Here is a 27,406-nt window from a genome sequence, read left to right as displayed (position 1 = left end):
GCGCCCGGAGGGAGGGCGTGACTGCCGTTTCAGTTGTCTGGAAACCGCCCCCCGGGCACGAAACCCTGATTCTACCTCAGGGATGGGGGCGCAGACCCCGGGTCTGGCTTCGGGGAGGGAGAGGCGGCCACCGGCACACTCTGAGGCGCAGTCCTGCCGGGGCCAGGCTTCCTTGCGGTAAAGGCTCTCGGAGCTGCGGCGCGCCTAGCCCGGTTGCCATGGCGACCCGCGCAGCCCGCAGAGCCCCGGCTCCCGGCGCGGCGCGGCGCGGCCCGGACCGCTGCCGGAAGTGACGCGCGTTCACCTGCCGAGCGGGGAAGGCGGAGGGGCGGGGGTGCCGAGGTGCCGCGGCTGCCGGGAGCCAGTCGGGAGCGCGCGAGGCGCTGGGCGACCGAGACCCGGAGCGAGAGCCGCCTACCTGCAGCCGCCGCCCACGTTCGGGCAGCCACCATGGCGCTTCTGCTGCGCTTCGTACTCCTGTGCGGCGTCGCGGGTGAGTGGGAGCCACTGGGTCCCGGCTACCCGCTCAGCCCGGGGGCATTCGCTGCCCGCGGCCACCCGGGAACAATGGGCGTTGGGGGGGAGGGAGCGGGCGCGATTGTGGGGGCGCCGCGGCAGTGGTTTATTAGGGGCGAGCGCGGTTGCAGCGGGAGGATCTTCCCGGGCGAGCCGGGAGGGTGCAGCGGTTCTGGAGGGAGCTGCACGGGGGGCGTGGGCGAGCCGAGAACCGAGCCCCCGGCGGACGGTCGAGGGGCGCGGCGTGCGGGGCGCGTCTCTCCTTCCTCGCGGAGCATTTTCCCCCGGGTGCGGCTTTGCTGGCTCTGCGCTTGCCCTCCCCGGGGTTCGCCGCCTTGCGGTGTCCGTCCGGCGTTACCCGCCTTAAAAAGCTCTGGGCAGCTCGATTTCAGGTGTTTGAATTCCAAACGCCATTATTCCGCGGATGCGAGGTTGTTCCGGGCCTCGCTCGCCCGCGCTCCCTCTAGGAAAAGCCGCGTGGGCCGGGCTGCGGGCTTCGATGGACCACGGTGGGATCCACCGTGGGGAAACTGGAAGTAGGTTCTAGCAGGACTGCGGTATCGATTTTTGCGGTGCCAGGGCGAAGTGCGACGGAGGACTGAGGAACCTCGCTCTGAGTTTGTGATGAGTTGGTTCATTCCGAAGATAAGACGGGGGTGACTTGTGTAAGATGATTCGCAAAGCGCTCGCCAAGTACATTTTTCAGCAGTTCCTTTTGGGGGAAGGGGAGGGAAACCAAGGCTTTTAAAAAGATGCGTGGACCAGTAGAAGACGTAATCGTTTTGCCACTTAAAAAAACGACCTTTTTTCTACGGTAGCGTTTTAACCCACTGATCTTGTTTGTTAAGCTTGCGCCATTGTACAACGAAATTATTCATTTGAAAAGATCTATAGATGGTACCCTAGGAGGCACACTTTGTGTAGCCTCCGGAAGAGTAATTTTTTTGTTGTGTTGTTCAGCTCTCTGAAGCAGGATCGGGTGGCCTCTTCGGTAGGGATGGCTCTCTGCTTCCTGTTAAAATGTTAATTCTATTGTTGGATGCCACAGCTGTGAGCATTACTCATGGGATCAACACTCTATTAACAAGTCTAATCTTTCTATCCCAGCCCATAGCACTGCCTCCACCTTCTTGATGTGTATCATTTAGGCCGGGCAGAAATTTCCAAGGTAAAGCTTCCCAGAGAAAAGATGAAGGGTCACAGAACCAGTTTCCGTGGTGCATTCCCACCTTTGTTATGTTGGGGGTTAAACTCACGTTGAAGTTGAGAACACATTGTTTGTGTTCTCTGGAAGGGAAATCTTTAGACCTCAATTGAAGTAGAAAAATGGAAGAACATAAGTCACAAAGAAGAATTTTTTTCTGGGAATATTTAAGTAATTGGATTTACTTTTTCTTCTGGAATGCCTGACACTGATAGGCACAACCTCAGCCAAGGATATTTTAATAGACTTAAGAGTCATTCTGCTTATAAAATATACACAAAAGACAGCGGGTATCTCTCTTTCAATGACTTAGGAATTCAGCTCTACAATACACCTATTTTTTTTTTTTTTTTTTTTTCAGTTTTTTAGCTTAAGACTCAACCTATGTAACTGATGTTTGGCTCAGAGTATTTCTTCAGATATTTCTGACCATTTAAAAATTGCATCGCTATGAACTCAAGAACATGATTAGTCCTCCTATATTGGCAGAACAAGGCAGACCCATACCTAGTAAAAATTGAAGTGCTGTCAGCGATAGCTCTTCCTATAGATCTGTCTCTGTGTAGGCTTAAAGGAGTTCTATGGTGAACTCTCGCTGTTGGGACTCCAAATTGCCAAGATTGGTGCCTGCATTGTGTTACAGCGGGTTATGCTGCCAATTTCGATGCTCACATCGCATATCAGAATGCAGGTTCCAGTCCTGCCTGCTCTCTTTCTGATCCAGTTTCCTGCTAATGTACCTGGGAGGAGTGTGGATAATAGCCCAAGTACTTGGGTTCCTGTCACCCTCATGGGAGACCAGGATGGAGTTCTGGTTTCTGGCTTTGGCCTGTCCCAGAGCCTGTTGGAGTCCTTTGGGAAGGGAACCAACAACACATGAAGATTCTCTCTCTTTCCCTGTCACTCTGCCTTTCAAAAAAAAAAAAAATTATTTGAAAGGCAGAGTTACAGAAAGGCAGAGGCAAAGAGAGAGAGTTAGAGAAATCTTCCATCTGTTGGTTCACTCCCCACTTGGCTGTAATGGCTGGAGCCAGGCTGATCCGAAGCCAGGAGCCTAGAGCTTCATCCAGGTCTCCCACGTGGTGCAGGGACCCAAGTCTGCTGCTTTTCCAGGCACATTAGCAGGGAGCTGGATCGGAAATGGAGCAGCCGAGACTGAAACAGGCGCCCATGTGGGATGCTGGCACTGTAGGTAGTAGCTTTACCCACAACACCACAGCACTGGCCCCATAAATAAATCTTTAAAAAAAAAAAACTTGCCAGGGCTGCCACTGTGGTGCAGCAGGTTAACGCCCCGGTGCAGCAGGTTAACGCCCCGGCCAGCATCCCATTGGGCATCGGTTCGGGACCCGGCTGCTCCACTTCTGATCTAGCTCTCTGCTATGGCCCGGGAAAGCAGTACAAGATGGCCCAAGTCCTTGGGACCCTGCACCCATGTAGGAGACCTGGAAGAAGCTCCTGGCTCCTGGCTTCGGATCAGCACAGCTCCCCGGCCGTTGCGGCCAACTGGGGAATGAACCATCAGGTGGAAGACCTCTCTCTCTGTGCCTCTTCTCTCTCTGTATAACTCTGACTTTCAAATAAATAAAAAATAAATCTCAAAAAAAATTGCTGAGGTCACAAATTTGCTTTTGAACTGCACAGTTATCACTGTACTACTCTGCTTCTAAAGCAGGCACTTTCCTCTTTATTTGGGGAGTGAACCAGTGGATGGAAGATCTTTCTCTGTTCCTGTGCCTTTCAAATAAAATGAAAATAAATAAATAAAAATAAAATTAAAATATATACCCTGATATAGAGGTTAGGGAGATGTTGGACAAAGGATATAACATTTTATCTGGATAAGAAGAATACATCCGGCCGGCGCTGTGGCTCACTTGGCTAATCCTCTGCCTGCGGTGCCAGCACCCCGGATTCTAGTCCTGGTTGGGGTGCCGGGTTCTAGTCCCGGCTGCTCCTCTGTCAGTCCAGCTCTCTGCTGTGGCCCGAGAGGGCAGCGGAGGATGGCCCAAGTGCTTGGGTCCCTGCACCCGCATGGGAGACCGGGAGGAAGTACCCGGCTCCTGGTTTCGAATTGGCGCAGTGCCAGCCGTGGTGTGAACCAACGGAAGGAAGACCTTTCTCTCTGTCTCTCTCTCACTGTCTATAACTCTCTCTCTTACTGTCTAACTCTGCCTGGCAAAAAAAAAAATTATATATATATATATATCTCCTAGAGATATGCAGTATAACATCGTGATTGTAGTTAATGACAATATATTCTTGGAAATTGCTGAAACTAGATTTTAAATGTTTTCACCTGGAAAAAAAAATGAGGTAATGCATTTTTTTAAAAGATTTTATTTATTTGAGCGGTATAGTTACAGACAGTGAGAGGGAGAGACAGAGAGAAAGGTCTTCTTCTGATGGTTCACTCCCTAAATGGCCGCGATGGCTGGAGCTGTGCTGATCCAAAGCCAGGAGCCAGGAGCTTCTTCTGGGTTTCCCAAGCAGGTACAGAGGCACAAGTACTTGGACCATCTTGTACTGCTTTCCCAGGCCATAGCAGAGAACTGGATTGGAAGGGGAGCAGCTGGGACTAGAACCGGTGCCCATATGGGATGCCGCAGGTGGAGGATTAACCTGTGCCACGGCCGGCCCCAGTGCATATGTTAATTAATTTGACTTAGCCATGTTACAGTTACAATATTTCAGAATAACATGTTGTATATGTTGTGCACAATTTTTATTTGTCAATTAAAAATAAATAGAAAGAAGAATGAGGATCCTACTGTCAGAATTGTTGACTAAAATTGAGATGCTTATGGTTTTGCTTTGGATTTCTTTATATTAAAAGAGTTGGATTGATTGGATATGAACCTTTTCTATTGGGCTCTCCTAAATTGTTTTTAGATCATTTTTATTTATCTATTTGAAAGAGAAAAAGGGAGATCTTCCATTTGTTGATTCACTCCTCACATGGCCTGAAACAGCCACACCTTGGCTAGGTCAAAGACTAGAGCCTGGAACTCATTCCGTGTCTTTACGTGGGTGACAGGGATCCAAGTATTTGAGCCATCCACTGCTGTCTTGCAGGGTGTGTGTTAGCAGGAAGCTGAATCAGAAACAAAATAGCTAGCACTGGAACCAGGCACTCTAATATGGGATGCCGGTGCCCAAGCTGTGTCTTTTTTTTTTCTTTTTTTTAATTTATTTTTATTTTTATTTATTTATTTATTTTTTTTTTTCTTTTTGACAGGCAGAGTGGACAGTGAGAGAGAGAGAGACAGAGAGAAAGGTCTTCCTTTTGCCGTTGGTTCACCCTCCAATGGCCGCCGCGGTTGCCGTGCTGCGGCCGGCGCACCGCGCTGAGCCAATGGCAGGAGCCAGGTGCTTATCCTGGTCTCCCATGGGGTGCAGGGCCCAAGCACTTGGGCCGTCCTCCACTGCACTCCCTGGCCACAGCAGAGAGCTGGCCTGGAAGAGGGGCAACCGGGACTAGAACCTGGTATGCCGGCGCCGCAAGGCGGAGGATTAGCCTGTTGAGCCACGGCGCTGGCCAAGCTGTGTCTTAACTACTATACCAAATGCCCACCCCTCTATTAATGTTTTCATTCATGCCATTTTACTACCATCATAGCCTATCCTCGTTGGCTGTTTACCCTGTCAATTGTGGAATCTCCATCAGTTAACCCAATTTATCTGATTGCACTAGGTCAGGGGGTGGGCCGTTGCCCATGTTGCTCATTGTTACTGTCTGAGTTATTTTGGATGCTGGCAGATGGCTAGTGTTCAGGAAGTGCTTGTTGTGTGATTGAAAGTTCTCAGCCTCTTTGCCACTAGACCTCTGTATATGATTCAGCTCTCATTAGTTCCATCTCTGCGTTCCTTCTTATCCAATAAAGATGGTTCTTTTTTTAAAATGTTTTTTAAAAAGATTTTATTTATTTACTTGAAAGAGTTACAGAGAGGCAGAGGCAGAGAGAGAGAAGTCTTCCATCTGCTGGTTCACCCCCACATGGCCTCAATGGCTGGAGCTGAGTCGATCTAAAGCCAGGAGCCAGGAGCTTTTTCTGGGTCTCCCACACAGGTTCAGCGGCCCAAGGACTTGGGCCATTTTCTATTCCTTTGCTTTCCCAGGCCATAGCAGAGAGCTAGATCTGAGGAGCAGCAGCCTGACTTGAACCGGTGCCCATATGGGATGCTGTCACTGCAGGCGGTAGCTTTACCATCTACACCACAGTGCTGGTACCAAAGATGGTTCTTTTATTTATTTATTTTTTAAAGATTTATTTATTTACTTGAAAGGTAGAGTTATAGAGAGGCAGAGGCAGCGAGAGAAAGGTCTTCCATCTGCTGATTCACTCCTCAGATGGCTGCAATGGCTAGAGCTGCACCTATCCAAAGCTGGGAGCCAGGAGCAGGAGCCAGGAACTTCTCAGCTTCCCACGTGGGTGCAGGGGCCCAAGGAATTGGGCCATCTTTCACTGCTCTCCAGGCCATAGCGGAGAGCTGGGTCAAAAGAGGAGCAGCTGGGACTCAAACCAGTGCTGCAAACTAGGGCTTTAACTCGTTGTGCCATAGCGCCGGCCCCCCAAAGATGGTTCTTGTAGTGATCATTCCACTAGCTTTGTCTCATTCAGTTTTTCGTATAAAGAAGCTGAATTTCTGTTTTATCTCTATCTTACTGTTTTAAACCCTCTGCCTTTTGTTACCAAAGGTGACAATAATCTGTGTGCCAAGTCAGTTTATCTCTTTAGAAGCCTAGACAGCTATCTTGGTTCTTTTCCATCCTGTTGACTTACCCTTCACTGTCACATACAAGAGGTCCCTTAATGTCAGCCTTCCCATGGCTTGGTTCATGACCTTTTTGATAATCTCCATCTTAAACATGGGTGACCTCATTTACCCATCACTGTAACCTCTAAATAGTTGCTAGTAAATGAAAAGTATTTCCAGCTCAGCCCATCTCTCCTTTGGATTCTGGCTCTCTGTTCTCAGATGCTTCCAGTGAACTCATCTATAACTTGATTAAAGGATCTAGTCATTGATATTTATTACAATGTACCATGCTCTGTGCTAAGTGCCCCAACAATAGTGTATGACATTGCGAGTTGCAAAAAGTTTATTAGAACATTCCAAGCAGATGGTCCAGCTTTTGCAAAGACATGAAAATCTGAAGGGTATTATGTGTCTTGGGAATTGAGAAGTCCAGTGCCTATAAAGCATCTAACCAACACTCCTCAAACATTTTAAAGTGCGTCTGAGTCATAAGGACACCTGGGGTGGGGCCTGAGATTTTTCAGTTATAAAAAGCTCTGTGTGATGTCATTACTGACCACATTTTTATGTTCCAAGATTTAAAGGCTGTGCAAAAGGTTCAGGAGGTGAGGATGTGTCAGTCAGATTGTGTCCCCTCACTTCCACCCCATGGCAACAAGAAGCTTGTGGAGGTGTTGAAGAAGTGAGGCTACACACTGAGATTTATTCTCTTGAATAGTTGATGTGCAGTATTCTGGGGATTGGTAGAACCGATGGATCCAACCCAGAATCCATCTGGGGGGATCTGGACAGTCCCTGCAGAAAGAAAGGTTGGGTTTCCTCTGATCTGGGAGGCTATTCTGAGGAAGAAGTGGTGCAGCCTGGTGTCTGGGTTGTTGAATGAGTGTCAAGAAAAAGCATCGGAGAAGCAGTAAGATATCTGGCTTGGAGTAAATGGTGATGTCACTAACATGGGGAGTAAAGAAAAGAGGAGTGGGTTTTAGGGAGATGACAGTGAGCTTAAGCTTGGCAGGTAGTATTTGAAGTACCTGAGGGGAGTGGAGGTTAAAAAAAATACCCAGTTATGGGGTAGGTGGTTAGCCTAGCAGTTAAGATATACCTGTGTCCCATGTCAGACTACCTGGGTTGACTAATTGTCCCCAGCTCCTGACTTCAACTTCCTGTTGCTGAAGTTCCTGGAAGGTCACAGGTGGTGGTTCAAGTAATTGGGTCTCTACTAACTGTTTTAAGAGTTCTCCTGGCTTGGGCCTCGTGGGGGTCCTGGCTGTTGCAGACACTGGGGAGTGAACCAGAGGTGCAAACTCTGTTTTTCTTTCCGTACCTTTTTCTCTCTTCACCTCTGAGCCTCTTATAAATAAAACCACAAATATCCAGTAGGAAAATTTAAATGAAGGACTGGCTTTCAGAAGAGAGGCAAAAATTGGTGATATAGAATTGAAAAAACTGGCATTTGTGTAAGGTTAGCCAGAAAATACAGGTGGGACTAGAAGAGATGGTGAAATGTGAAGGGGTTGGGGGATCGGGAACATCCTCCTCTAGTGAGTAGACAGAAAATGAGGAGCCTGGGAGCAAGAAGGAATGATTGGGAATGTGGTGGAAAGTAGAGTGAGAATGTCCTAGAGATTGATAGAGAGGCCAGTCTTAACCATTCCAGACTGTTGAGAAATTCAGGAAATTTTCAGTCACACAGGGAGGACAGTTTCTGTAGTGGTGAGAGTAAAGCAGGATTTTAATAGGTTGAGTGGACGTCAGAGAAGGAGAACTGTACTTTGTACTCTCAGGTGGTTTGACAGTGAAGCATTGTACATGTGGCCTGATCCCAGAGGGCAGTAGCATTCTTCAAAAGAGAAGGGAGAAGCAAGCAGACAAGCAGACCTAGAACTGTGTAAAGGTCATTCACTGAAATACTGAATACTGTGTTCCTCTTTAAGATTCTTGAATCTTTTGCTTTTCAGGGATATCAGTTTATTACCTGTATCTTTTTTTTTTTTTTTTTTAAACAGGCAGAGTGGACAGTGAGAGAGACAGAGAGAAAGGTCTTCCTTTTGCCGTTGGTTCACCCTCCAATGGTTGCCGCGGCTGGCGCACTGCAACCAGCGCACCGCACTGATCCGAAGGCAGGAGCCAGGTACTTATCCTGGTCTCCCATGGGGTGCAGGGCCCAAGAACCTGGGCCATCCTCCACTGCACTCCCGGGCCATAGCAGAGAGCTGGCCTGGAAGAGGGGCAACCGGGACTAGAACCCGGTGTGCCGGTGCTGCTAGGTGGAGGATTAGCCTGTTGAGCCATGGCGCCGGCCTATTACCTGTACCTTATCTCTTGATCTCGTCAATTTAAAAAACCGTTAATTTATTTTCATTTTGTTTGAAGGAAAACTTCGTCTATGATTCACTTCCCAAATGTCCGTAACAGCCAGGGCTAGGTGAGGCTGTAGCCATGAACCAGCTACTCAATTTGGGTTTCCCACGTGGGTGACAGGGACCCGTACTTGTGCCATCTTCTGCTGCCTAGGACGCGTGTTAGCTAAAAGTGGATTGGAAGTAGAGGAGCCAGGATTCAAACCAGGCACTGAGTCATGAGATATGGGTCCTAAGACATGTTTTCACCCACTCCTGGATCCCATCAACTTTAAGCAAGCTTCTTTCTCCCTCTTTGTGTTATGTCAACCCTCTGTCTCAATGCATCTCTATTTCTCCTTTTCTTTTCTTAACCAGATTTCTTGAAGGAGTTGCCGGTGTTGACATGGACTCCATTAGTTTCACTTTTTTTTTTAAGATTTTATTTTTATTTGAGAAGTACAATTACAGACAGAGAGAGAGACAGAGAGAAAGGTCTTCCATCTGCTGGTTCTCTCCCCATTGACCAGAGCTGAGCCGATCGGAAGCCAAGAGCTTCCTTCGGGTCTCCTATGCAGGTGCAGGGCCCAAGCACTTGGGCCATCTGCTGCTGCTTTCCTAGGCCATGTCAGAGAGCTGGATTGGAAGAGGAGCAGCTGGGAAACGATCTGGTGCCCATATATGGTGCCGGTGCTGCAGGTGGAGGCTTAGCCTATGACTAGTGCTGACCCCCTATTATTTTCGTTTATGTCCACTAATTCTTCCAGCCTTTTGCAATCTATAAAGTTTCACCCCCACCCCTACATCTGTAAAACTGCAATTGCTACTGTGGTTTTGTCCAGTGGCAGCATCACACCTTCAACCTCTCCAGTCTTTTAGCATCACTAGCTCTAATGAATAGTCCTCCCCACTCTGGCTATTCCTCGTTTTCCTTTGTGCTCAGTTTCCTTGTACTGCAGGTGCTGAGTTTCTTCAGTTTATGATTTCAGTTACCTTTTATGTGCTGGCAGCCTCCAGTCTATTTCTAGTCTCTGTCTTCATCTGTAATGATAATAGCAAACCACTCACTTGACATCTCTGCTTAGAATTTCCACAGATAGCTCCAACTGAATCTGTCACTCTTCCTTTCACATTCAATGGCGTTTTCAGCTCCCAAAATGCCCACCTAAGAATATGGGTATCTTACATGACTCTTCCTAGTCTCTCAGTTGTCATATTTTGTGTGTAAGTCATGTATGTCCTTCCAGCTCTACCTAATCCAGGTTATACCGCCGTCTTTTAAGCCTGTTGAAATAGCTTCACCGTTTACCTTTAATTTACTGAGTGTACCTGTGTTGTAGGCACATCCTGTTACTGCACTAACACTCATCAACATGCCTTTCTTCTAATAGTTTTCTCTTACTAGACTGTTGCCATTTCATTCCAGTACATGACACAGCACATGCTCATTGAATACATCCTGGAAAAAGTGTGCAGGGCTCTGAACCATGCCCAGATTAGCTTTGCCAGGTATACAAGAATGGAGAGAATTTATATTACCACTCCATTCTCAAAATTTTCTCTCTTGTGTTCAGCCTGTTTACCCCTTGTTTTGTTTCCAAGTCATTAACAGGTAAGAATTGATGTTTTCTTTAACTAGAGGAAATAATCGAGGCCAGGAATTCTGGGTTGGGTTCATTTGGTGGCCAGCAAGTAGTGGGTGTGAATTTTAAAATAATTACTCAAGTGATCCAGAAAGTAACTAAAAATTTTTTGTACACCAAAATTACCTTATAGGTTTAACTTTCATATAACATACATATTTAAAATTTTTTTAAGATTTATTTGAAAGGCAGAATTACAGAGAGGCAGAGGCAGAGAGAGTTTTTCCATCTGCTGGTTCAGTCCTCAAATGGCTGCAATGAATGGAGCTGGGCAGAAACGAAGCCAGGAGCCAAGAGCTTCATCAGGGTCTCCCACGTGGTGCAGGGGCCCAAGGGCTTGGGCCATCCTCCACTGCTTTCCCAGGCACATCAGCAAGGAGCTGGATTGGAAGTGGAGCAGCCAGGCCTTGAAATAGTGCCCATATTGAATGTGGACACTGCTACACCACAGTGCCTGCCCCAACTTACTTTTTTTTTTTTTTTTTTTTTAAGATTTATTTGAAAGTCAGAGTTACACAGAGAGAGGAGAGGCAGAGAGAAGAGAGAGATCTTCCATCTGATGGCTCACTCCCCAATTGGCCTCAATGGCTGGAGCTGCGCTGATAAGTCAGAAGTCAGGAGCTTCTGTGTCTTCCATGCAGGTGCAGGGGCCCAAGGACTTGGGTCATCTTCTTTCCCAGGCCATAGCAGAGAGCTGGATTGAAAGTGGAGCAGCCGGGTCTCAAATCAGCGCCCCTATGGGGTGCTGGCGCTTCAGGCCAGGGCGTTAACCCACTGCGCCACAGTGCCGGCCCCCCTAACTTACATTTTTAAAGGAAAAGATCTGATAATCTAAGATTATGATTATTAGACTAGTTTTGAATTTAGATGGTTTCTACTGAGAATGTGGTGTGAAATAGAAACGTGGAGAATAGTGAACTTTTTCTAGGCCTGGCTTCCAACTTCTCCTTACTTTTTTCAGCAGGACTGAAATGACAAATGGCAGAGTGTGAGGCCAGGTTGGAGCTGAGTTCACGGCTCGGTTTGGTGAACTCTTGGGGCTCTGTTCATACTTATAAGTTCAATTTTTGAATCTATTGCTGACTCCACATGTAAAGGGAAATGGGAATGAAGTTAAAAATGTTTCCACACACACAAAAAATAGGGTGATATAGGGAAACATTATATCTCCTCTGTGCTTTCTATAGCTTTCTTTCCTTACCTCGTTACCCTCCCCATTCTGATTAGCCAGTTAGAGTTTAAGCCTTAAAAGTCTCGAGTCAGAAGTATTTCTAATTAATTTTAATTTGCAGAGTTCTAGTAGAGGGAACGACTGATGCCTGTTTTGTTGGCAGATGGAAGGTAGGATAAGGGAAAGAAATAGTTGGATATGTCAGGTAGGCGTGAGATCCACTGTATGCTTGAGTTTGTCAGTTGGTGTTTGACATAGAAAAAGATTAACAGTTAAATCAGCATTTATACAAATATGAGAAATTATAATTTTGGGAAACAAATTATTTTCATTCTCTCAGTGAGATTTGATAAGTTGGCATGGGAATGATTTTGATTTTATTTACTTCAAAAAGATAAAGACATGTTTAGATTTCAAAAAGAGCCATCACAGGCCAGCACTGTGGCATAGTGGGTAAAGTCGTCACCTGTAGTGCTGACATCCCATATGGGCGCTGGTTTGAGTCCCAGCTGCTCCTGCCTTTGGATCAGCATCGCGGTCATCTGGGGAATGAACCAGCGGATAGAAGACCTCTCAGTCTCTCTGTAACTCTGCCTCTCAAATAAATATATAATCTTGAAAAAAAAAAAGAACCACCATAACTGACAAGGGCTACTTTTTCAACCACCCATATTGTAGATATGTGCTCCATGTGAGTTTTATAGGTTTCTTCTCCACAGGAGGAATGGTTTGGCTGTACAGGTGAAGTGTCCTCAAGGAATTCCAAGGGGTATCCAGTACAGCGAACCAAGTTTGTGGATCCTCAACTTTGCTAAATTGCTGGAGTGATTCTCACTGATCCTTTTCAGTCTGACATGTGAAGAGTGTTTTGAGTATTTCATATCTCCAATGGAAGGTTTCTCTGATAGTCCATACAAAAGCTTAAGATTTATTTACTTATTTCAGAGAGTTACAGAGAGACATCTTCCATCTGCTGGTTCACTCTCTGGGTGACTGGCCAGGGAGCTAGGAGCTTCATCTGGGTCTCCATGTAGGTGGCAGGGGCCCAAGCAGTGGGGCCATTTTCCAATGCTTTTCCCAGGCCATTAGCTGGGAGCTGGATTGGAAGTGGAGCATCAGGGACATGAGCCAGTGCCCATATGGGTTGCTTTACCCACTATGCCACAATGCTGACTCCCAATTCAAAAACTTTTGACTTTGTTTTGTGTCGGGGGACTTCTTCAGTAAGAACTGAAAAGACTTTTTGTCCTACAAAGTTGTGCAATGGGAAGCCTGATACTTTCAAAATGAAATGTTAAATTTGGGCTAGAAAAATGATCATAACTTATTTCTTAAGGTAATTTCACATACATCTTATTTGAATCTACTCTTAATAGCTGTGGTGTAGGTAGGACACATCATATTAGTCTCATTTATAGGAATCAATCATAAAGCCAGAGTCTGAGGCTAATGAATTGTGGCATTGGTGTAGAATAGTGCTGTTTAACAGAAATTCAGTACAACTCACAAGAGTGATGTAAAATTTTCTTTTTTTTTTTTTTTTAAGATTTATTTATTTTAAAGGCAGAGTTACAGAGAGGCAGAGGCCGAGAGAGAGAGAGGTTTTCCATCTGCCGTTGCACTCCCCAAATGGCCACGGTGGCCAGAGCTGGGCAGATCTGAAGCTAGGAGCCAGGAGCTTCCTCTAGGTCTCCCATGCACGTCCATGATCCCAAGGACTTGGGTTGTCTTCCACTGCTTTTCCAGGCCATAGCTGAGAGCTGGATCAGAAGCAGACTGGCGGGGACTCGAACCAGTGTCCATACGGGATGCCGACACTGCAGGAGATGGCTTTACCTGCTATGCCACAGCACTGGCCCTGTAAAAAATTTTTTTAAAGATTTAATTTATTTATTTGAGAGAGAGAGTTATAGACAGTGAGAGGAAGAGACAGAGAGAAAGTTCTTCCTTCCGTTGGTCCACTCCTCAAATGGCCTCAATGGCCGGAGCTGTGCTGAACTGAAGCCAGGAGCGTGGAGCTTCTTCCTGGTCTCCCATGTGGGTGCAGGGGCCAAGCACTTGGGCCATCTTCTGCTGCTTTCCCAGGCCATAGCAGAGAGCAGCTGGGAATAGAACTGGCACCCATATAGGATGCCTGTGCTGCAGGCGGAGGACTATTGTGTCACGGCCCCTGGCCCTGTGAAATTTTCTATTAGCCACATTAAATGGCGAAGAGGAAAAGGTGAAATTAAATGTATTTTGTTGAAGGATGTAAGTACTTGAGTCCCTGCCATCCATTTGGGAGACACTGATGGAATTCTGGGCTCCTGGCTTTAGCTTGGCCCACTTTTAGCTATTGTGGGCATTTGGGGAGTCAACCAGCAGATAGAGGGTCTCCCTCCTATCTATATCTATCTGTCTGTCTGTCTATCTGTCTATCTATCTATCTATTGCTGTCTATCTCTTTCACTCTGTTTTTAAAGTTTTTTTTAAATGTTTTTGTTGAACCCAATATGTGCAAATTTATATATATATATTTATATGTGTGATCAAATTACTACTATTTAGATGTTAAGATGGTTTTTTCTCTTACCATCTTTGAAATCTGGTGTTTGATTTACTTCCTATCTCAATTTGTACCAGTCACCTCTCCAGTGGCTGGTAGCTTCCATGTTGGTCAGCATGGGTCTAGAACTTGGAGCTTTAGTTCCAGCCACTTTCTACTGCAGTCTTGGAACATCTAGCCTGAAAAAGCATGGATAGTTTGTAGTGTACTATCAGGAGAGCTTTTGTCAAGTGGAACATACCGTTGGAATTGTTCTCATGATATTTTCCTTATAATTATTTGTGCCACATAGTATTTTCTGCTAGCAAAGAGCTAAAGTCCCTTGTTTCTTATATAGTTTCTTGTAATCATCAAAATGTTTATTATAAACACACAAAATTACATCAACTATCTATTTGATAATTATGAGCATTTACACTTAAATTTAAGGCAAGAAAATAAATGTATGCACAAAAAATTGTACTGCTAACTTGCCTGTGGAGGAAATAAATGCATTTATGAAGAGGTACAAAATAAGCAGGATAGAATGGTTCCTGGTAATGGTTGCTGAGAAATTTGAATTCATTCTGAGATACTAAATTTATACCTTGTTTAAAATAATGAAGCTAAACATGCTCACAACAGTGATGACTTTATTAGAATTAACCTTTCTTTATTAACTTCAGAATTTTCCATAAGGAGATACATTATTTACTCACTTTACTATTGCGTCTGTTTCTTGGATTTCTTGTTTTATGTGATATTTATAAAACACTTGCTTTATTGGAGTGTTGTTTGTTTGGGAAAGATTCACTTTTCATGTCTCATGTTAACTAAAAAGGAAGAGGAGCTAGCCTGAGGTTGTCATGAGCAAAGAGGCAAAGGAAGATTTCCTAAAATGGAGTGATACATATTCTATGAAGGTGATGAAAATATTCACCATGGCAACCCATCTGCTTCACCCATAATGCAAAATATGCTATTTGCATTTGTGTTGCCAGCAAATTCTAAAATTAGCATCTGTGTATTAGAGAACACCAGTAAGGTAATGCACTCTTTAGATGGAAAAGAAGGATGAGGTTAATTTTTACTGGAATTGAAATTTGAATGTTTCCTTGAGCTAAGTGTGTACGTGTGTAAGGGAAGTGAAGAGCGGGCCACAATCCAGTGTAACAGATACTTTAAGAAACATCCATCTGCATGTTTTTATCTGTATTTCCATTAATTTACATTTTCCCTAGTCCTCATTTCTAAAGAATATTTTAAATATTTCTTAAAAGAAATATCAATCCCTGTGGAAGTTTGATGGTAGATAAACAATATAAGGCATATTTATGGGCAAGATACTGTAATAGATACATGTCTTTCTAATACTCCAAGCAATCTTAAGTTCAGAGGGAGGAGTCAGTTGTTTTCTCAGCCTCTTAATTCTAAGTTAATGTTGTGTCTGTCTTTTATCACAGAGGAAATAGAGTCTATCAGGTACAAATTTTTTTAATTTCTCGTACTCCATTGTAAAAACGCATCCAAGACTATACCAATCCTTACATCCTTCCCTTTAGTCTTAATTAACAATATCTTATTCCCTACTATGTAGGTGTAATTCTTCCCTGGGTTCTTGATATTTCAGTCTCTAACTGTTCTGTGTTTTTTTAACCTCTTCTATTTGTTCGTACCTTTTGACTTATAAAGTGGTCAACATTTTTCATTTCATAACAACCTTTCCCTGGCCCCACATTTTCTCCCTCTCCTTGAGAGCCAGGTTCCTCAAAATAGTCATCACTTCTGTCTCTATGTAGGGGTTTGTATTATAGCAGTAATGACAGACTTACAAGATTACAGTGAATTGTCAGGGGGTTACTATTTGTTGGAGAGTGAATGACAGGTTGTGCTGGAAGTGTTCTAAAAGCTTTGTATACATTATTTAATCCCTAGGGTAAAGTAGGCATTATTACTATGAAGCCTCATTTTAAAGAGGAAAGCATCTAGTTCTAAAGATGTAAAGGTTCTAGAAACTGCCCATGGTCAAGCATTTATTAAACTAAATTAATTCACAAAGCTAACGTTTAAGAAATACCTGCACTTACTTGGGAGGTGGACTCAGGGCATACCTGCTGAGGTGTTGATAAGTTGGGCAGAGGGAAGAGGAAGAGATAAGTGTCAGGGAGAGTCAGGCCTTTTTTTTTTTTTTTTTTTTTTTTTTTAAAGATTTATTTATTTGAAGGAGTTATAGAGAGGCAGAGGTAGAGACAGAGAGAGAGGTCTTCCATCTGTTGGTTTACTCCCCAAATGGTCACAAGGGCCAGAGCTGGGAGGTTCTTCCTGGGCTTCCACGTTGGTGCAGGGGCCCAAGCTGGATGGGAAGTGGAGCAGCCAAGTCTCAACCTGTGCCCATATGGGATGCCAGCACTGCAGGCAAAGGCTTTACCCGAAAGCCACAGTGCTGGCCCCCGCCCCAGGGAGAGTCAAGCTTGATGATTGATGGTAGAGAATTAGAATGTATTTACATTGGAAATGGATAATTTGATTGAACTCCATTGGTTTTTGTTTCAGCCTTAGAGAAGCAACCTGTCCAGAGTGATGCAGAGATTCTTGTTGTGACTACTTTGACAGTAGATTCCTAATCTGATATTTATCCCCTTACTTAACAAAAAACCAAACAAAGCAAAAACCTCTCAACCACACAAATTCCTTAATTATGTGTTGCCTAAAATGCTACTTCAATGTTTAGTGTATACTGTCAGTGTGTGGCGAAGCCAGTTAAGCTGCTGCCTTCAACTCTGGCATACCATATGAGCACTGATTCAAGTCTTGGCCACTCCACTTCTGATCCAGCTCCTTGCTAATGTGCCTGGGAAGGCAGCAGAAGATAGCCCAAGTATTTGGGCCCCTGCCACCCACGTGGGAGACCCTAATGGAGGTCCAGGCTCTAGGCTTCCACCTGGCCCATCACCCACCATTCCAGCCAGTTGGAGAGTGAATCAGTAGGTAGAAGGTGTTTCTCTCTCTGAAACTGCCTTGCAATTAGATAAAAATACATCTTTAAAAATAAAAAAATTGGGGGCTGGCACTGTGGCGTAGCAAGTAAAGCCACTGCCTGCAATGCTGGCATCCCATATGGGCGCCAGTTCGAGTTCCAGCTGCTCCATTTCTTATCCACTCTCTGCTATGGCTTAGGAAAGCAGTAGAAGATGGCTCAAGTCCTTGGGCCCCTGCACCGATGTGGGAGACCCAGAAGAAGCTCATGGCTCCTGGCTTTGGATTGGCGCAGCTCCGGCCATTGTGGCCTTTTGAGAAGTGAACCAGTGGATTGAAGACCTCTCTCTCTCTCTGCTTCTGCTTCTGCCTCTCTGTTTTTCTTTCAAACAAATAAATAAATCTTAAAAAAAAAAAGTAAAATAAAATAAGTTTAGGAGAGTACTACTGTAAATTCCAAAGCTGCTTCCAGTGAGGTGACTGGAATGGGGTTTCTAACAGTCTGCTTATAGTGTGTGTTTCGTAGTGATTTCAAAAATGGATTTTTTTGTCTTGCGTGTTCATGAGTCACCTACATAGAGGATGGTTTTGGCTCAGGACTCAGTCTACCTAGATTTGTATCTTGCTTCGTGATTAGCTTAGCTATCTCACATGGCTTTCTTTATTGTAAAATGGGGATAGCATTAATGCCCCTCAAATGGAGTTGTTAATGAGAACTAGGAGAGTTAATATGTATGAAGTATTTCGGAAAGTGCTTGGCACATAATAAGTTCACAACATTTGTTGCTGCTCATTGCTTAAGATGATGGTTTTCCCATTTCCATTTCAGTTTACTTCCTGGGTTTTTGAGTTCTCATTAGGAATAAGGAGCTGGGAATTGATGCTTTAAAATTATGTGGAAAAGCAACTAAGTATAGTTATATCGTTTCTCATTAGTATTAATTAATTTATCTGACTTTGTAAGAATTTTCTTAGCTATGAGCACATATCAACATTTTTTTTTAAAAGATTTATTTTATTTATTGAAGGCAGAGTTACAGGGAGTCCGAGAGATGGAGAGAAATCTTCCGTGCACTGGTTCACTCCCTAAATGGCCCCAATGGCTGAGCTGGGGCCAAGCCAAAGCCAGGAGCCAGGAGCTTCCCCAGAGTCTTCCACAAGCATGCAAGGGCCCAAGATTTTGGGACATCTTCCACTGCTTTCCCAGGCCATAAGCAAGATCACAACTGGAGCAGTCAGGACATGAACCGGTGCTGTTTTGGGATGCTGACATTGCAGGTGGCAGCCTAACCTGCTATACCACAATGCTGGCTCCCCATATATTAGCATTCTTTACTGAGTAGCACACATGGGAATTAACTAAAAGTCCTAGATAACAAGGAGCATAATTCATATAACTGCCCCACTCAGCCCCACCCTGTATTTTCTTCTCTCCCTTTGCAATATTTAAAGGCCTAGTCGGAGTAATTAATTGGTATTAACATATTCATATATACAGTGTTTTTATTTCTAAAAACTGGGCTAGTTACCATTAAAGTGAAATGCTAATTCCAAAGCACTTACCCGGTAAGGAAGAAGTTAGCACAGGTTGGTAAAGGGAAAAAGGAAATAAAACAAAAATCAGGTGGTTGCCTTTTTGCATAGGATTTGGGATGTTTTAGTAACTGGCTAACCCAGAATTCTACAATATTTGTAGTCAAACACACACAAAATTATACTTGTCCTTATCAATGACTTTTATTTTTGACAGGCAGAGTGGACAGTGAGAGAGAGAGACAGGGAGAAAGGTCTTCCTTTACTGTTGGTTCACCCTCCAATGGCCTCTGCGGCTGGTGCGCTGCGGCTGGTGTGCTGTGGCCGGTGCACTGTGCTGATCCGAAGCCAGGAGCCAGGTGCTTCTCCTGGTCTCCCATGCGGGTGCAGGGCCCAAGAACCTGGGCCATCCTCCACTGCACTTCCGGGCCACAGCAGAGAGCTGGACTGGAAGAGGAGCAACCGAGACAGAATCCGGCACCCCGACTGGGACTAGAACCCGATGTGCCGGTGCTGCAAGGCGGAGGATTAGCCTATTGAGCCGCGGTGCTGGCCTATTAATGACTTATTTATTTCTTAAAGTTGCTGTAGTGAACCATATGTGGCTTTTACTGTCTTTTTTATAGTAAGACTGATGAGTTCTGTGATCTGAACTTAGCAGTATATCAAATGTCCTGTCTTTAAGGTAGTAACCCTTAATGACATGCTTTGACATTTTTCAGAAAGCTCACTATTAAATTCTTCCTAATAGTTGACATTAAGGTTATCATTACATATCACTCTCTGAGAAACCAAACATATGCAAGGCATTTGGAATATAAATTCAGGTTTCTATAATTTTTATTTCTGAGTTTTTTCTTTGTTTGTTGATACCTTTAGACTGACTCTAGATATTCTGAAAGAAGCCATGTGTCAGTGTGAAATATTTTTTTTTGCTTCATCTTGTTCTAGAAATACCTGAAAGAGGTACAGCTAACCTTGTAGCTGTGACTTCAGAATAACCACATTTTTTTCTTAACAGTATATTTTTTCCATGTGAGCATAATTATGTATAAAGTACATGTGGGTTAGTTTTTGACAAAATTTGCTAATGTTCCTTATCATTAAGGTAGTAAATGTTCAGATGACTTCTATGAGCTTGCTTAGCTCCCTCTGAGTTGTATCTCATGCCTAGGCCTCTTTGTTTCATTGCTTTTCTTTCCTGGACACAAAATCATCCCAAAGATCTCTTCTGTGTTTTTTCCGACAAGGTCTGATGTCTCTCTCTCTCTCTCTCTCTCTCTCTCTCTCTCTCTCTCTCTTTCAAATTACTCCTGCATATCTTCCCTCTACTTTGAGCTCCTTCCCCCTTCCCCTTAATGTAGGTTAGCAATTATATTCCACCTGCTGAGTCCTGGGGCTAATTGGGTGAGGCTTGGGACACACACCCTTCAGAAATGAAACACTGAGACTCCATGAAATTAGTAAAAGTATGTGCTTCAGGGTAGGAATGTGTAAACAACTTCTGTGTAATAGAAAGATTGTGTAATACAGAGGGGGAAGCATTTAACCAAGCCTGTGGGGATCAGGGAAACTTCAGAGAGGAGCAAACAGGTAAGATGTACTCCTTTGGTACATGTCTGAAGGTGCTCTTAATGGGAGAAGGTGGAACTAGGGAGAAAGTAGACCTTTAAGATATAAAAGGGACAGCATATACCAGCCCGTGTGTTAGACAAATGTGGGCTTCTTCATCTTTTTTCCTACTAGTATTTCCTTTGATTGTTCCTTCTCTGATTGGCTCCACACCAGGAAGATTTCTCTGTTGTGGTTCTATCTTTAATAATGAAAGGACCTACCTTATTCCCACCAACTTTCAGTTGCATTTCATCTTGTTTTTTTTTTTTTTTTTTTTTTTTGACAGGCAGAGTTGAAATGCACCATCTTTCATCTCTAGTGGCTCCTCTCTCCCTTCTCTTGTGTGAAGACATTTGTGCCTATGAACTATGCTTTGCTTCCTCTTTCCTCAACAGATCCCCAAACTGTGATCTGCTTACCTATAGGCACCCAGAATTGCTTGATGTGTTGAATTCTGTTATAACAAATACTTTGTTGATTGCTTAGATCTCGAGAGATTATGTAGTTGCATATCTCATAATTCCTAGCTCCTCTTGCTTGCAGGTACAAAGACTTACCCTGTCCCTGCTTGAAATTCTACAGTGAGACGTGATCTTTAAGAATTCCTGTGCTTATGCTGTCACTGGTCAGACTTCTCATTCTAGAGAGAGGGGGAGAGATGGAGAGAAAGATCTTCTATTTGCTGGTTCACTTCGCAGATGACTGTAATGGCCAGGGCTGGGCCCGGCCAAAGCCAGAAGTCAGGAGTCAAGAGCTTCATCTGAGTCTCTGACATAGGTGGCTTGGGTCCAAGTACCTAGGCCATCTTTTGCTGCTTTTCCCAGGCCCTAACAGGGAACTAGATCCGAAGTGGAGTAGCCAGGACATGACCCAGTGCCTATATGAGATGCTGGTGTTGCAGGCAGCAGCTTTACCCACTGCGCAACAGCCCTACCCCCCAGAAAAATAATGTTTTAAGATGTTATTTTGATGGAACAAAGAAAACCTTCATTCATTCAAGCAAATGTTGATGCTAGCTGAGTGCCTGTAATTCTGCATTGTGAAAGGAACTCAGTGATCAAAACTAGCATATACTTTGGCTTGGAAATCAAATGTTGAAATGGTCATTGGGATAGAAAGTGAGAAGACCACAATAAAGCACCAATTTCAGCACAGCTGTATATGTGTACATGATAGAGGTATTATTAGTGATCTAAGGAGTACATAGGGGACACATGGTTGGATTCATGTTTGGGTGCAAGGAATGCTTTCTGGAAAAAGTTACTGGATTGAGGCCACAGTAATAGGCCACTCAGAGGTGAGTTGGGGCAGAGAAGGAGGGGTGTTAAAATATGTGCATGTGGGGCTGCGCTGTAGTTCACTAGGTTAATCCTCCACCTGCAGCGCCAGCATCCCATATGAGTGCTGGGTTCTAGTCCCAGTTGCTCCTCTTCCAGTCCAGCTCTCTGTTGTGGCCCTGGAGGGCAGTGGAAGATGGCTCAAGAGCTTGGGCCCCTGCACCCGCATGGGAGACCAGGAAGAAGCACCTGGCTCCTGGCTTTGGATCGGCACAGTGCCAGCCGTAGCGGCCATTTGGGGAGTGAATCAACGGAAGGAAGACCTTTCTCTCTGTCTCTCTTTCATTGTCTATAAATCTACCTGTCAAATTAAAAAAAAAATTAAAAAAAAAAATGTGAATGCTCAGGGAGAAAGGATGAAGGCCTGGCTATAGAATACCTTGGGAGTAAGGAGTGGTAAGAAGGTAAAAATGGAGGTCATCTGGTGAGAGAGCAGTATTAGAATCAATGTGGAGGGGCTGTGGTGTAGCAGGTAAAGCCACTGTCTGTGGCATCCGCAATCCCATGTGGGTGCTGGTTCCAGTTCCAGCTGCTCTACTTCTGATCCAGCTCTCTGCTATGACCTGGGAAAGCAGTGGAAGATGGGCCAAGTGTTTGGTCTTCTGCATTTGCGAGGGAGACCTGGAAGGAGCTCCTGGCTCCTGGCTTTGGATCTGCCCAGCTCCATCTGTTGTGGCCATTTGGGGAGTGTACCAGTGGATGGAAGACCTCTCTAACTCTCTCTGCCTCTCTCTGTAACTCTGTCTTTCAAATAAATAAAATAAATCTTTAAAGAAACAAAAAAAAAAGAGACAGTGTTTGGGTCCTGTCTTTCCTCCTCCAGAATTTAATTATTAAGGCTCCACTCTGATAACCTTGTCTAATCCTAATCACCTCCTCAAAGCCCCACCTCCAAACACCAAAGTCAGAGTGTTTTCATTTTATTTTACCTCACAGTGGGGATTAAATTTTAACACATGGAAACCTTGCTGGAAATGCTCAGATGATAGCCATACCACAGTGTCCCCTTTCTATTTTTATTTTCAGGTTTGTGCCAGTGGATTGGTGATAATGTCTGTTTCTCTCCTTCCTTCCTTCCTTCCTTCCTTCCTTCCTTCCTTCCTTCCTTCCTTCCTCTTTCTCTCTCTCTTTCGATTTATTTATTTATTTATTTGAAAGGTAGAGTTACAGAGAGTCTGAGGCAGTGAGAGAGAGAGAAAGGTCTTCCATCTGCTGATTCACTTCCTAAATGGCCACAATGGCCGAAGCTGGGTTGATCTGGAGCCAGGAGTGTCTTCAGGGTCTTCCACGCCAGTGCAGAGGCCCAAGGATTTCCCAGGCCATAGCAGAGAGCTGGATTGGAAATGTTACCATTGGGACTTGAAATGGCAACCATATGGACGCTGGCGCTGCAGGCAGCGGCTTTACCCGCTACGCCATGGTGCCGGCCCCAATAACTTCTATTTCTTACATCCATGATGTTATGGAGGAATTGCTTGCCGAAGGTGATGGTGGTAGGTCATATCACCAAAAACAGGAATTGAGAAGAGAAATTTAGGTTTGTGCAGGGACAATAAACCCATCACAATATGATGCCTCCATCTCCTTTGCCCCCAAATCAAGTATGTGAGTCAAACTCTAAAGTTAGCATCATATTTCCTTGTACTATAAGGAGTTTCCCAAGCCCATCCTTAAACCATTGGTGGTTTGTGTTTTCCTCATTTTAGATTCTTAGAGGATCTACAAAGATATTACTACAATGTAAACAGTTTTTTCCTGCTTTTGAATTCTTACACCTCGTTTCCTCACTTTTCCTTCTCCTTTCATATTAGTCTGATTTTTTTTTTTTTTTTAGACAGGCAGAGTGGATAGTGAGAGAGAGAGAGACAGAAAGAAAGGTCTTCCTTCCCTCCAATGGCCGCTGCAGCCGGCGCATCGCACTGATCCGAAGCCAGGAGCTTCTCCTGGTCTCCCATACGAGTGCAGGGTCCAAGCACTTGGGCCATCCTCCACTGCACTCCCGGGCCATAGCAGAGAGCTGGACTGGAAGAGGAGCAACTGGCACAGAATCCGGAGCCCCTACCCTGACTAGAACCCGATGTGCCGGCGCTGCAGGCGGAGGATTAGCCTATTGAGCCATGGCGCCAGCTTTTATTAGTCTGAATTAAGTACCTGGTGTTATTAAGCGTTAACCCAGATTACACATGAGAAACAGTTCTTTGGTGTTGTTATTTGCAATGCCTGCTCCCCAGGTTTTGTGAGTAGAGGATGAAACAATGTGAAGCCCTTGCATCATAACTCGTTCACAGGTAAACAGTAAATTTAAAATTTTGTGTCTTAAAATACGTAAATTGCTTTTTTCCTCCTTAGCTGACAGGACCCTCCAGGTAGTTCCCTCAGTGTCTTCATTCACTGTGGATGAACACATCATTCCGTTGTCTGGTGAATTCCCTATATTTTTAAGTTCTCTTGTAAGTCCAGTGGAACAGCATGCCTCTTGAATGATGATAAATTTCATAGCTGAAGGACATAATCAGCAGTGTGTATTAGTTTGCTCAGGCTGCCGTAACAAAATACTGTAGACTGGATGGCTTAAACAGCAGAGTCATGATTTCTTACAGGTCTGGAGGCTGGGGAGCCCAGGACTAAGGAACTGGAGGATTTGATTTCTGGTGGGGGCATCTTTTGGACAGTTGTCATTTTGCCTCTGTCCTCACGTGACTGAGAATTCTCTGGTCTCTTCTGTTCCTCCTGTTAGGGTGCCAGTTCTGAGGGTTCAGGGCTCTAACCTAGACTTAATCACCTCCTTAAAGGCCTTATCTCTAGTAGAGTCACATGAAGTGGCTTAGGGCTTCAACATGAATTTGGGGTGGGGTTCTCAGTTTTCAATCCTCAAAAAAGTATCTTTGTTATACTAAAATGTTTGCTATACATTATGACTTTTTTTCTTGAAAGGTAGCAAAGTTTAATAGAGAGAAATACATACACATGATAGAGCAGGCAGATGTCTTAGGAAAGAACTGAACACTCAGTCTGCATTCCAGCTGGAGTTTTTGGTTTTTAAAGATTTATTTATTTTATTTGAAAGAGTTAACAGGGTGGTGGGGTGGGGGTGGGGGAGCTTCCTTCCATCCCCATATGGACACAACAGCCAGGGCTGGGCCAGGCTGAAGCCAGGAGCCAAGAACTTCATCAGGGTCTCCCAAGCAGGTGGATTGTAGAAGTAGGAATCTGCTGCATGTCCTGTGTCCTTTCTGGGGCTAGTCTCTGTTCCCCAGAGGTGAAGATGAGCCCTAAATAATTAACTTCCTGACAGACCAGTTGTACTTTTTCCTTAGGTACCAGGTAGCCACATTCTGTTAGGAAGTTAAGGGTGCTAATCAAACACCCAAGACCAGACTCTCTGGTAGGGAGACATGAGCAAGTCACTTCTGTAGTAGATTATCTCCCCACTGCTCTCAAGAGATTAGTCCGTTAGATTCTCTGCAGAGACCTGTCCATGTAGGTGGAGGCTAGCACATGGACACCAGTACTTTGTACTGATTTACTCTCCATGTTGCCAGGGTTTCCAATATTTTTGCCAAGCTTGACATTTATTAAAGTTCTCTATCACTGTCAGTTTTATTTGTGAAATATAGTATCACATTGTTTTAATTCATCTTTTTTCTTTTAAAAAAGATTTTTTTTTTTTTAATTTGAGAGGCAGAGTTACAGAAAGAGAGGGGGAGAGACAGAGAGGTTTTCTTTTTTTTTTTTCTTTTTTGTCCTTTTTTTTAAAATTCTCTTTTCCTGTTTTTTCTTTATCTTTTACAAACCCTTGTGTTGAGGGCTTTCAGTAGATCGCAGCAAGGGAGCTGCTCTGCTACGTACAAAACCACGACCCAGAAGCAGGTCGTCTACGAATGGTTTAGCGCCAGGTTCCCCACGAACGTGCTGTGCGTGACGGGCGAGAGTGCGGCCCCCTTTGCGGCCGTGCCCTGTTTCCTGGGATGAAGGGCTCTCCACACAGGACCCCGAGAGAGAGGTTTTGCATCCACAGGTTCATTCCCCCAATAGCTGCAATGGCCAGGGCTGGGCTGATTTGAAGCCAGGAGCCAGAAGATTCCTCTGGGTCTCCCATGTGAATTCAGGGGCCCAAGCACTTGGGGCCATCTTCCATTACTTTCCCAGGCCATTAGCAGAGAGCTGGAGCAGAAGAGGAGCAGCTGAAACTCGAACCAGCACCCATATGGGATGCAGGTGCCATGGGTGGAGGCTTAACCTACTAAGCACCAGTGCTGGCCCCAATTTGTATTTCTTTAATTGTGAATGTAGTTACGTATCCTCTCAGTATAATAAAATATATGGGCATTATTTTTTAGAGCAGTTTGTGATTCATAACAAATTGAGCAGAAAGCGTGGAGTTCCCCTATCACCCTGCCCACATACCCTCACAACTTCCCCCACTGACAGCATCCCTCACTAGAGTGACACATTTGTTTGAACTGGTGAACCTACATTGACACATCATCACCCAAAGTCCATAGTTTACATCAGGGTTCATGCTTGGTGTTGAATATCTTGTGCATTTGGACAGGTGTCTCAGCACAGGTGGCCACCATTATAATATCAAACAGAAGAGTTTTACAGCCCCAAAAATACTCTGCTCTGCCTCTTCATCCCTCCACTTTCCCTAACCCCTGGCAACCACTGATGTTTTTGCTGTTTATGTAATTTGGACCTTTTTAGAATGCCATACAGTTACAATCATGTAGTAGGTAGCCTTTTTAAATTAGCTTCTTTCACTTAGTAACAGATATTTAAGATTTTTCCACGCTGTCTTTTTTTTTTTTTTTTTTAACTTTTGAAGATTTATTTATTTACTTGAGAGGCAGAGTTAGAGAGAGAGGGAGAGACTGAGAGAAAGGTCTTCCATGTGCTGGTTTACTCCCCAGATGGCCACAACTACAGTTGGAGCTGGGCCAATCCAAAGCCAGGAGCCAGGAGCCAGGAGCTTCTTTGGGTTTCCCACGTGGGTGCAGGGGCCAAGGACTTGTGCCTTCTTCTGCAGTTCTCCCAGGTGCATTAGTAGGGAGCAGCCACATCTTGAACTGGCGCCCATATGATAGTACCTACCCTTCAGGCAGTGGCTTTATCTGCTGTGCCACAGCGCTGGCCCTCTATGTTGTCTTTTCATGACTTTGATATCGTCCAGCACCTTATTAATAATTTTAATATTAACAATCCTGTGGGTACTTGACATCTGTTCAGATAGGAATTCTGAGTACCAGCTGAAAATAGACCAGACGATATGGTAAGTTTTTAAGCGTTTTATTTAGTGAGAGAAATGCACAGGAAAGTGAGGGCTCTAGTTAGCGGGGAAAGAAGTCTAGAAGCTAATCTGGGTCCATACCAGGCAGAGAGCAGGCCGGGTGCCATGTGGAGTGAACATTCAGGCAGGAAAGCAGAGAGCGGTTGGCCAGAAGGCTGCATGTGCATAGGCATGGGACAGTAGTGGGGGACCCACCATGCTCCAGACCTTTATCCACTTCCAAAGGGGAGTGGTTACATGGTCTGATTGTCAGGTAGGCATACAGGTGGGGCAGGTAGGGGCGTGAGATGACACAAGGGACAGGAAGAAGGCATGATCTCCAGCTTAAAAATCTAATCAATTTGATCCTATGTCTACCTATATCAACTTGATTATTACATTTTTTACTTGATATGCATTACCTACAGAAGTAATCCTGTCTTTTTTTAAATGATCTTCTTTTTTTTTTTTTTTTGACAGGCAGAGTGGATAGTGAGAGAGAGAGACAGAGAGAAAGGTCTT

The 27,406-nt window shown here is 44.6% G+C and overlaps 1 protein-coding gene across 2 annotated transcripts in view; it reads left to right on the top strand.

The window, feature by feature from the left end:
• The first annotated feature begins 343 nt into the window (after window positions 1–343).
• CXADR (CXADR Ig-like cell adhesion molecule) overlaps window positions 344–27,406 on the top strand; it is an 86,138-nt gene continuing 59,075 nt past the window's right edge. For both annotated transcript variants that reach the window (XM_062206569.1, XM_062206565.1), the window contains exon 1: window positions 344–493. In XM_062206569.1, coding sequence (XP_062062553.1) covers window positions 451–493 — 43 coding nt within the window. In that variant the 5' untranslated portion in view covers window positions 344–450. The remainder of the gene's footprint in view (window positions 494–27,406) is intronic.

The sequence above is a fragment of the Lepus europaeus genome, chromosome 2 (assembly GCF_033115175.1).
Source record: "Lepus europaeus isolate LE1 chromosome 2, mLepTim1.pri, whole genome shotgun sequence".
Lineage (NCBI taxonomy): Eukaryota > Metazoa > Chordata > Mammalia > Lagomorpha > Leporidae > Lepus > Lepus europaeus.
Note: the sequence above shows the minus strand (reverse complement) of the source record. Positions and strands in the feature narration are given on the sequence as shown.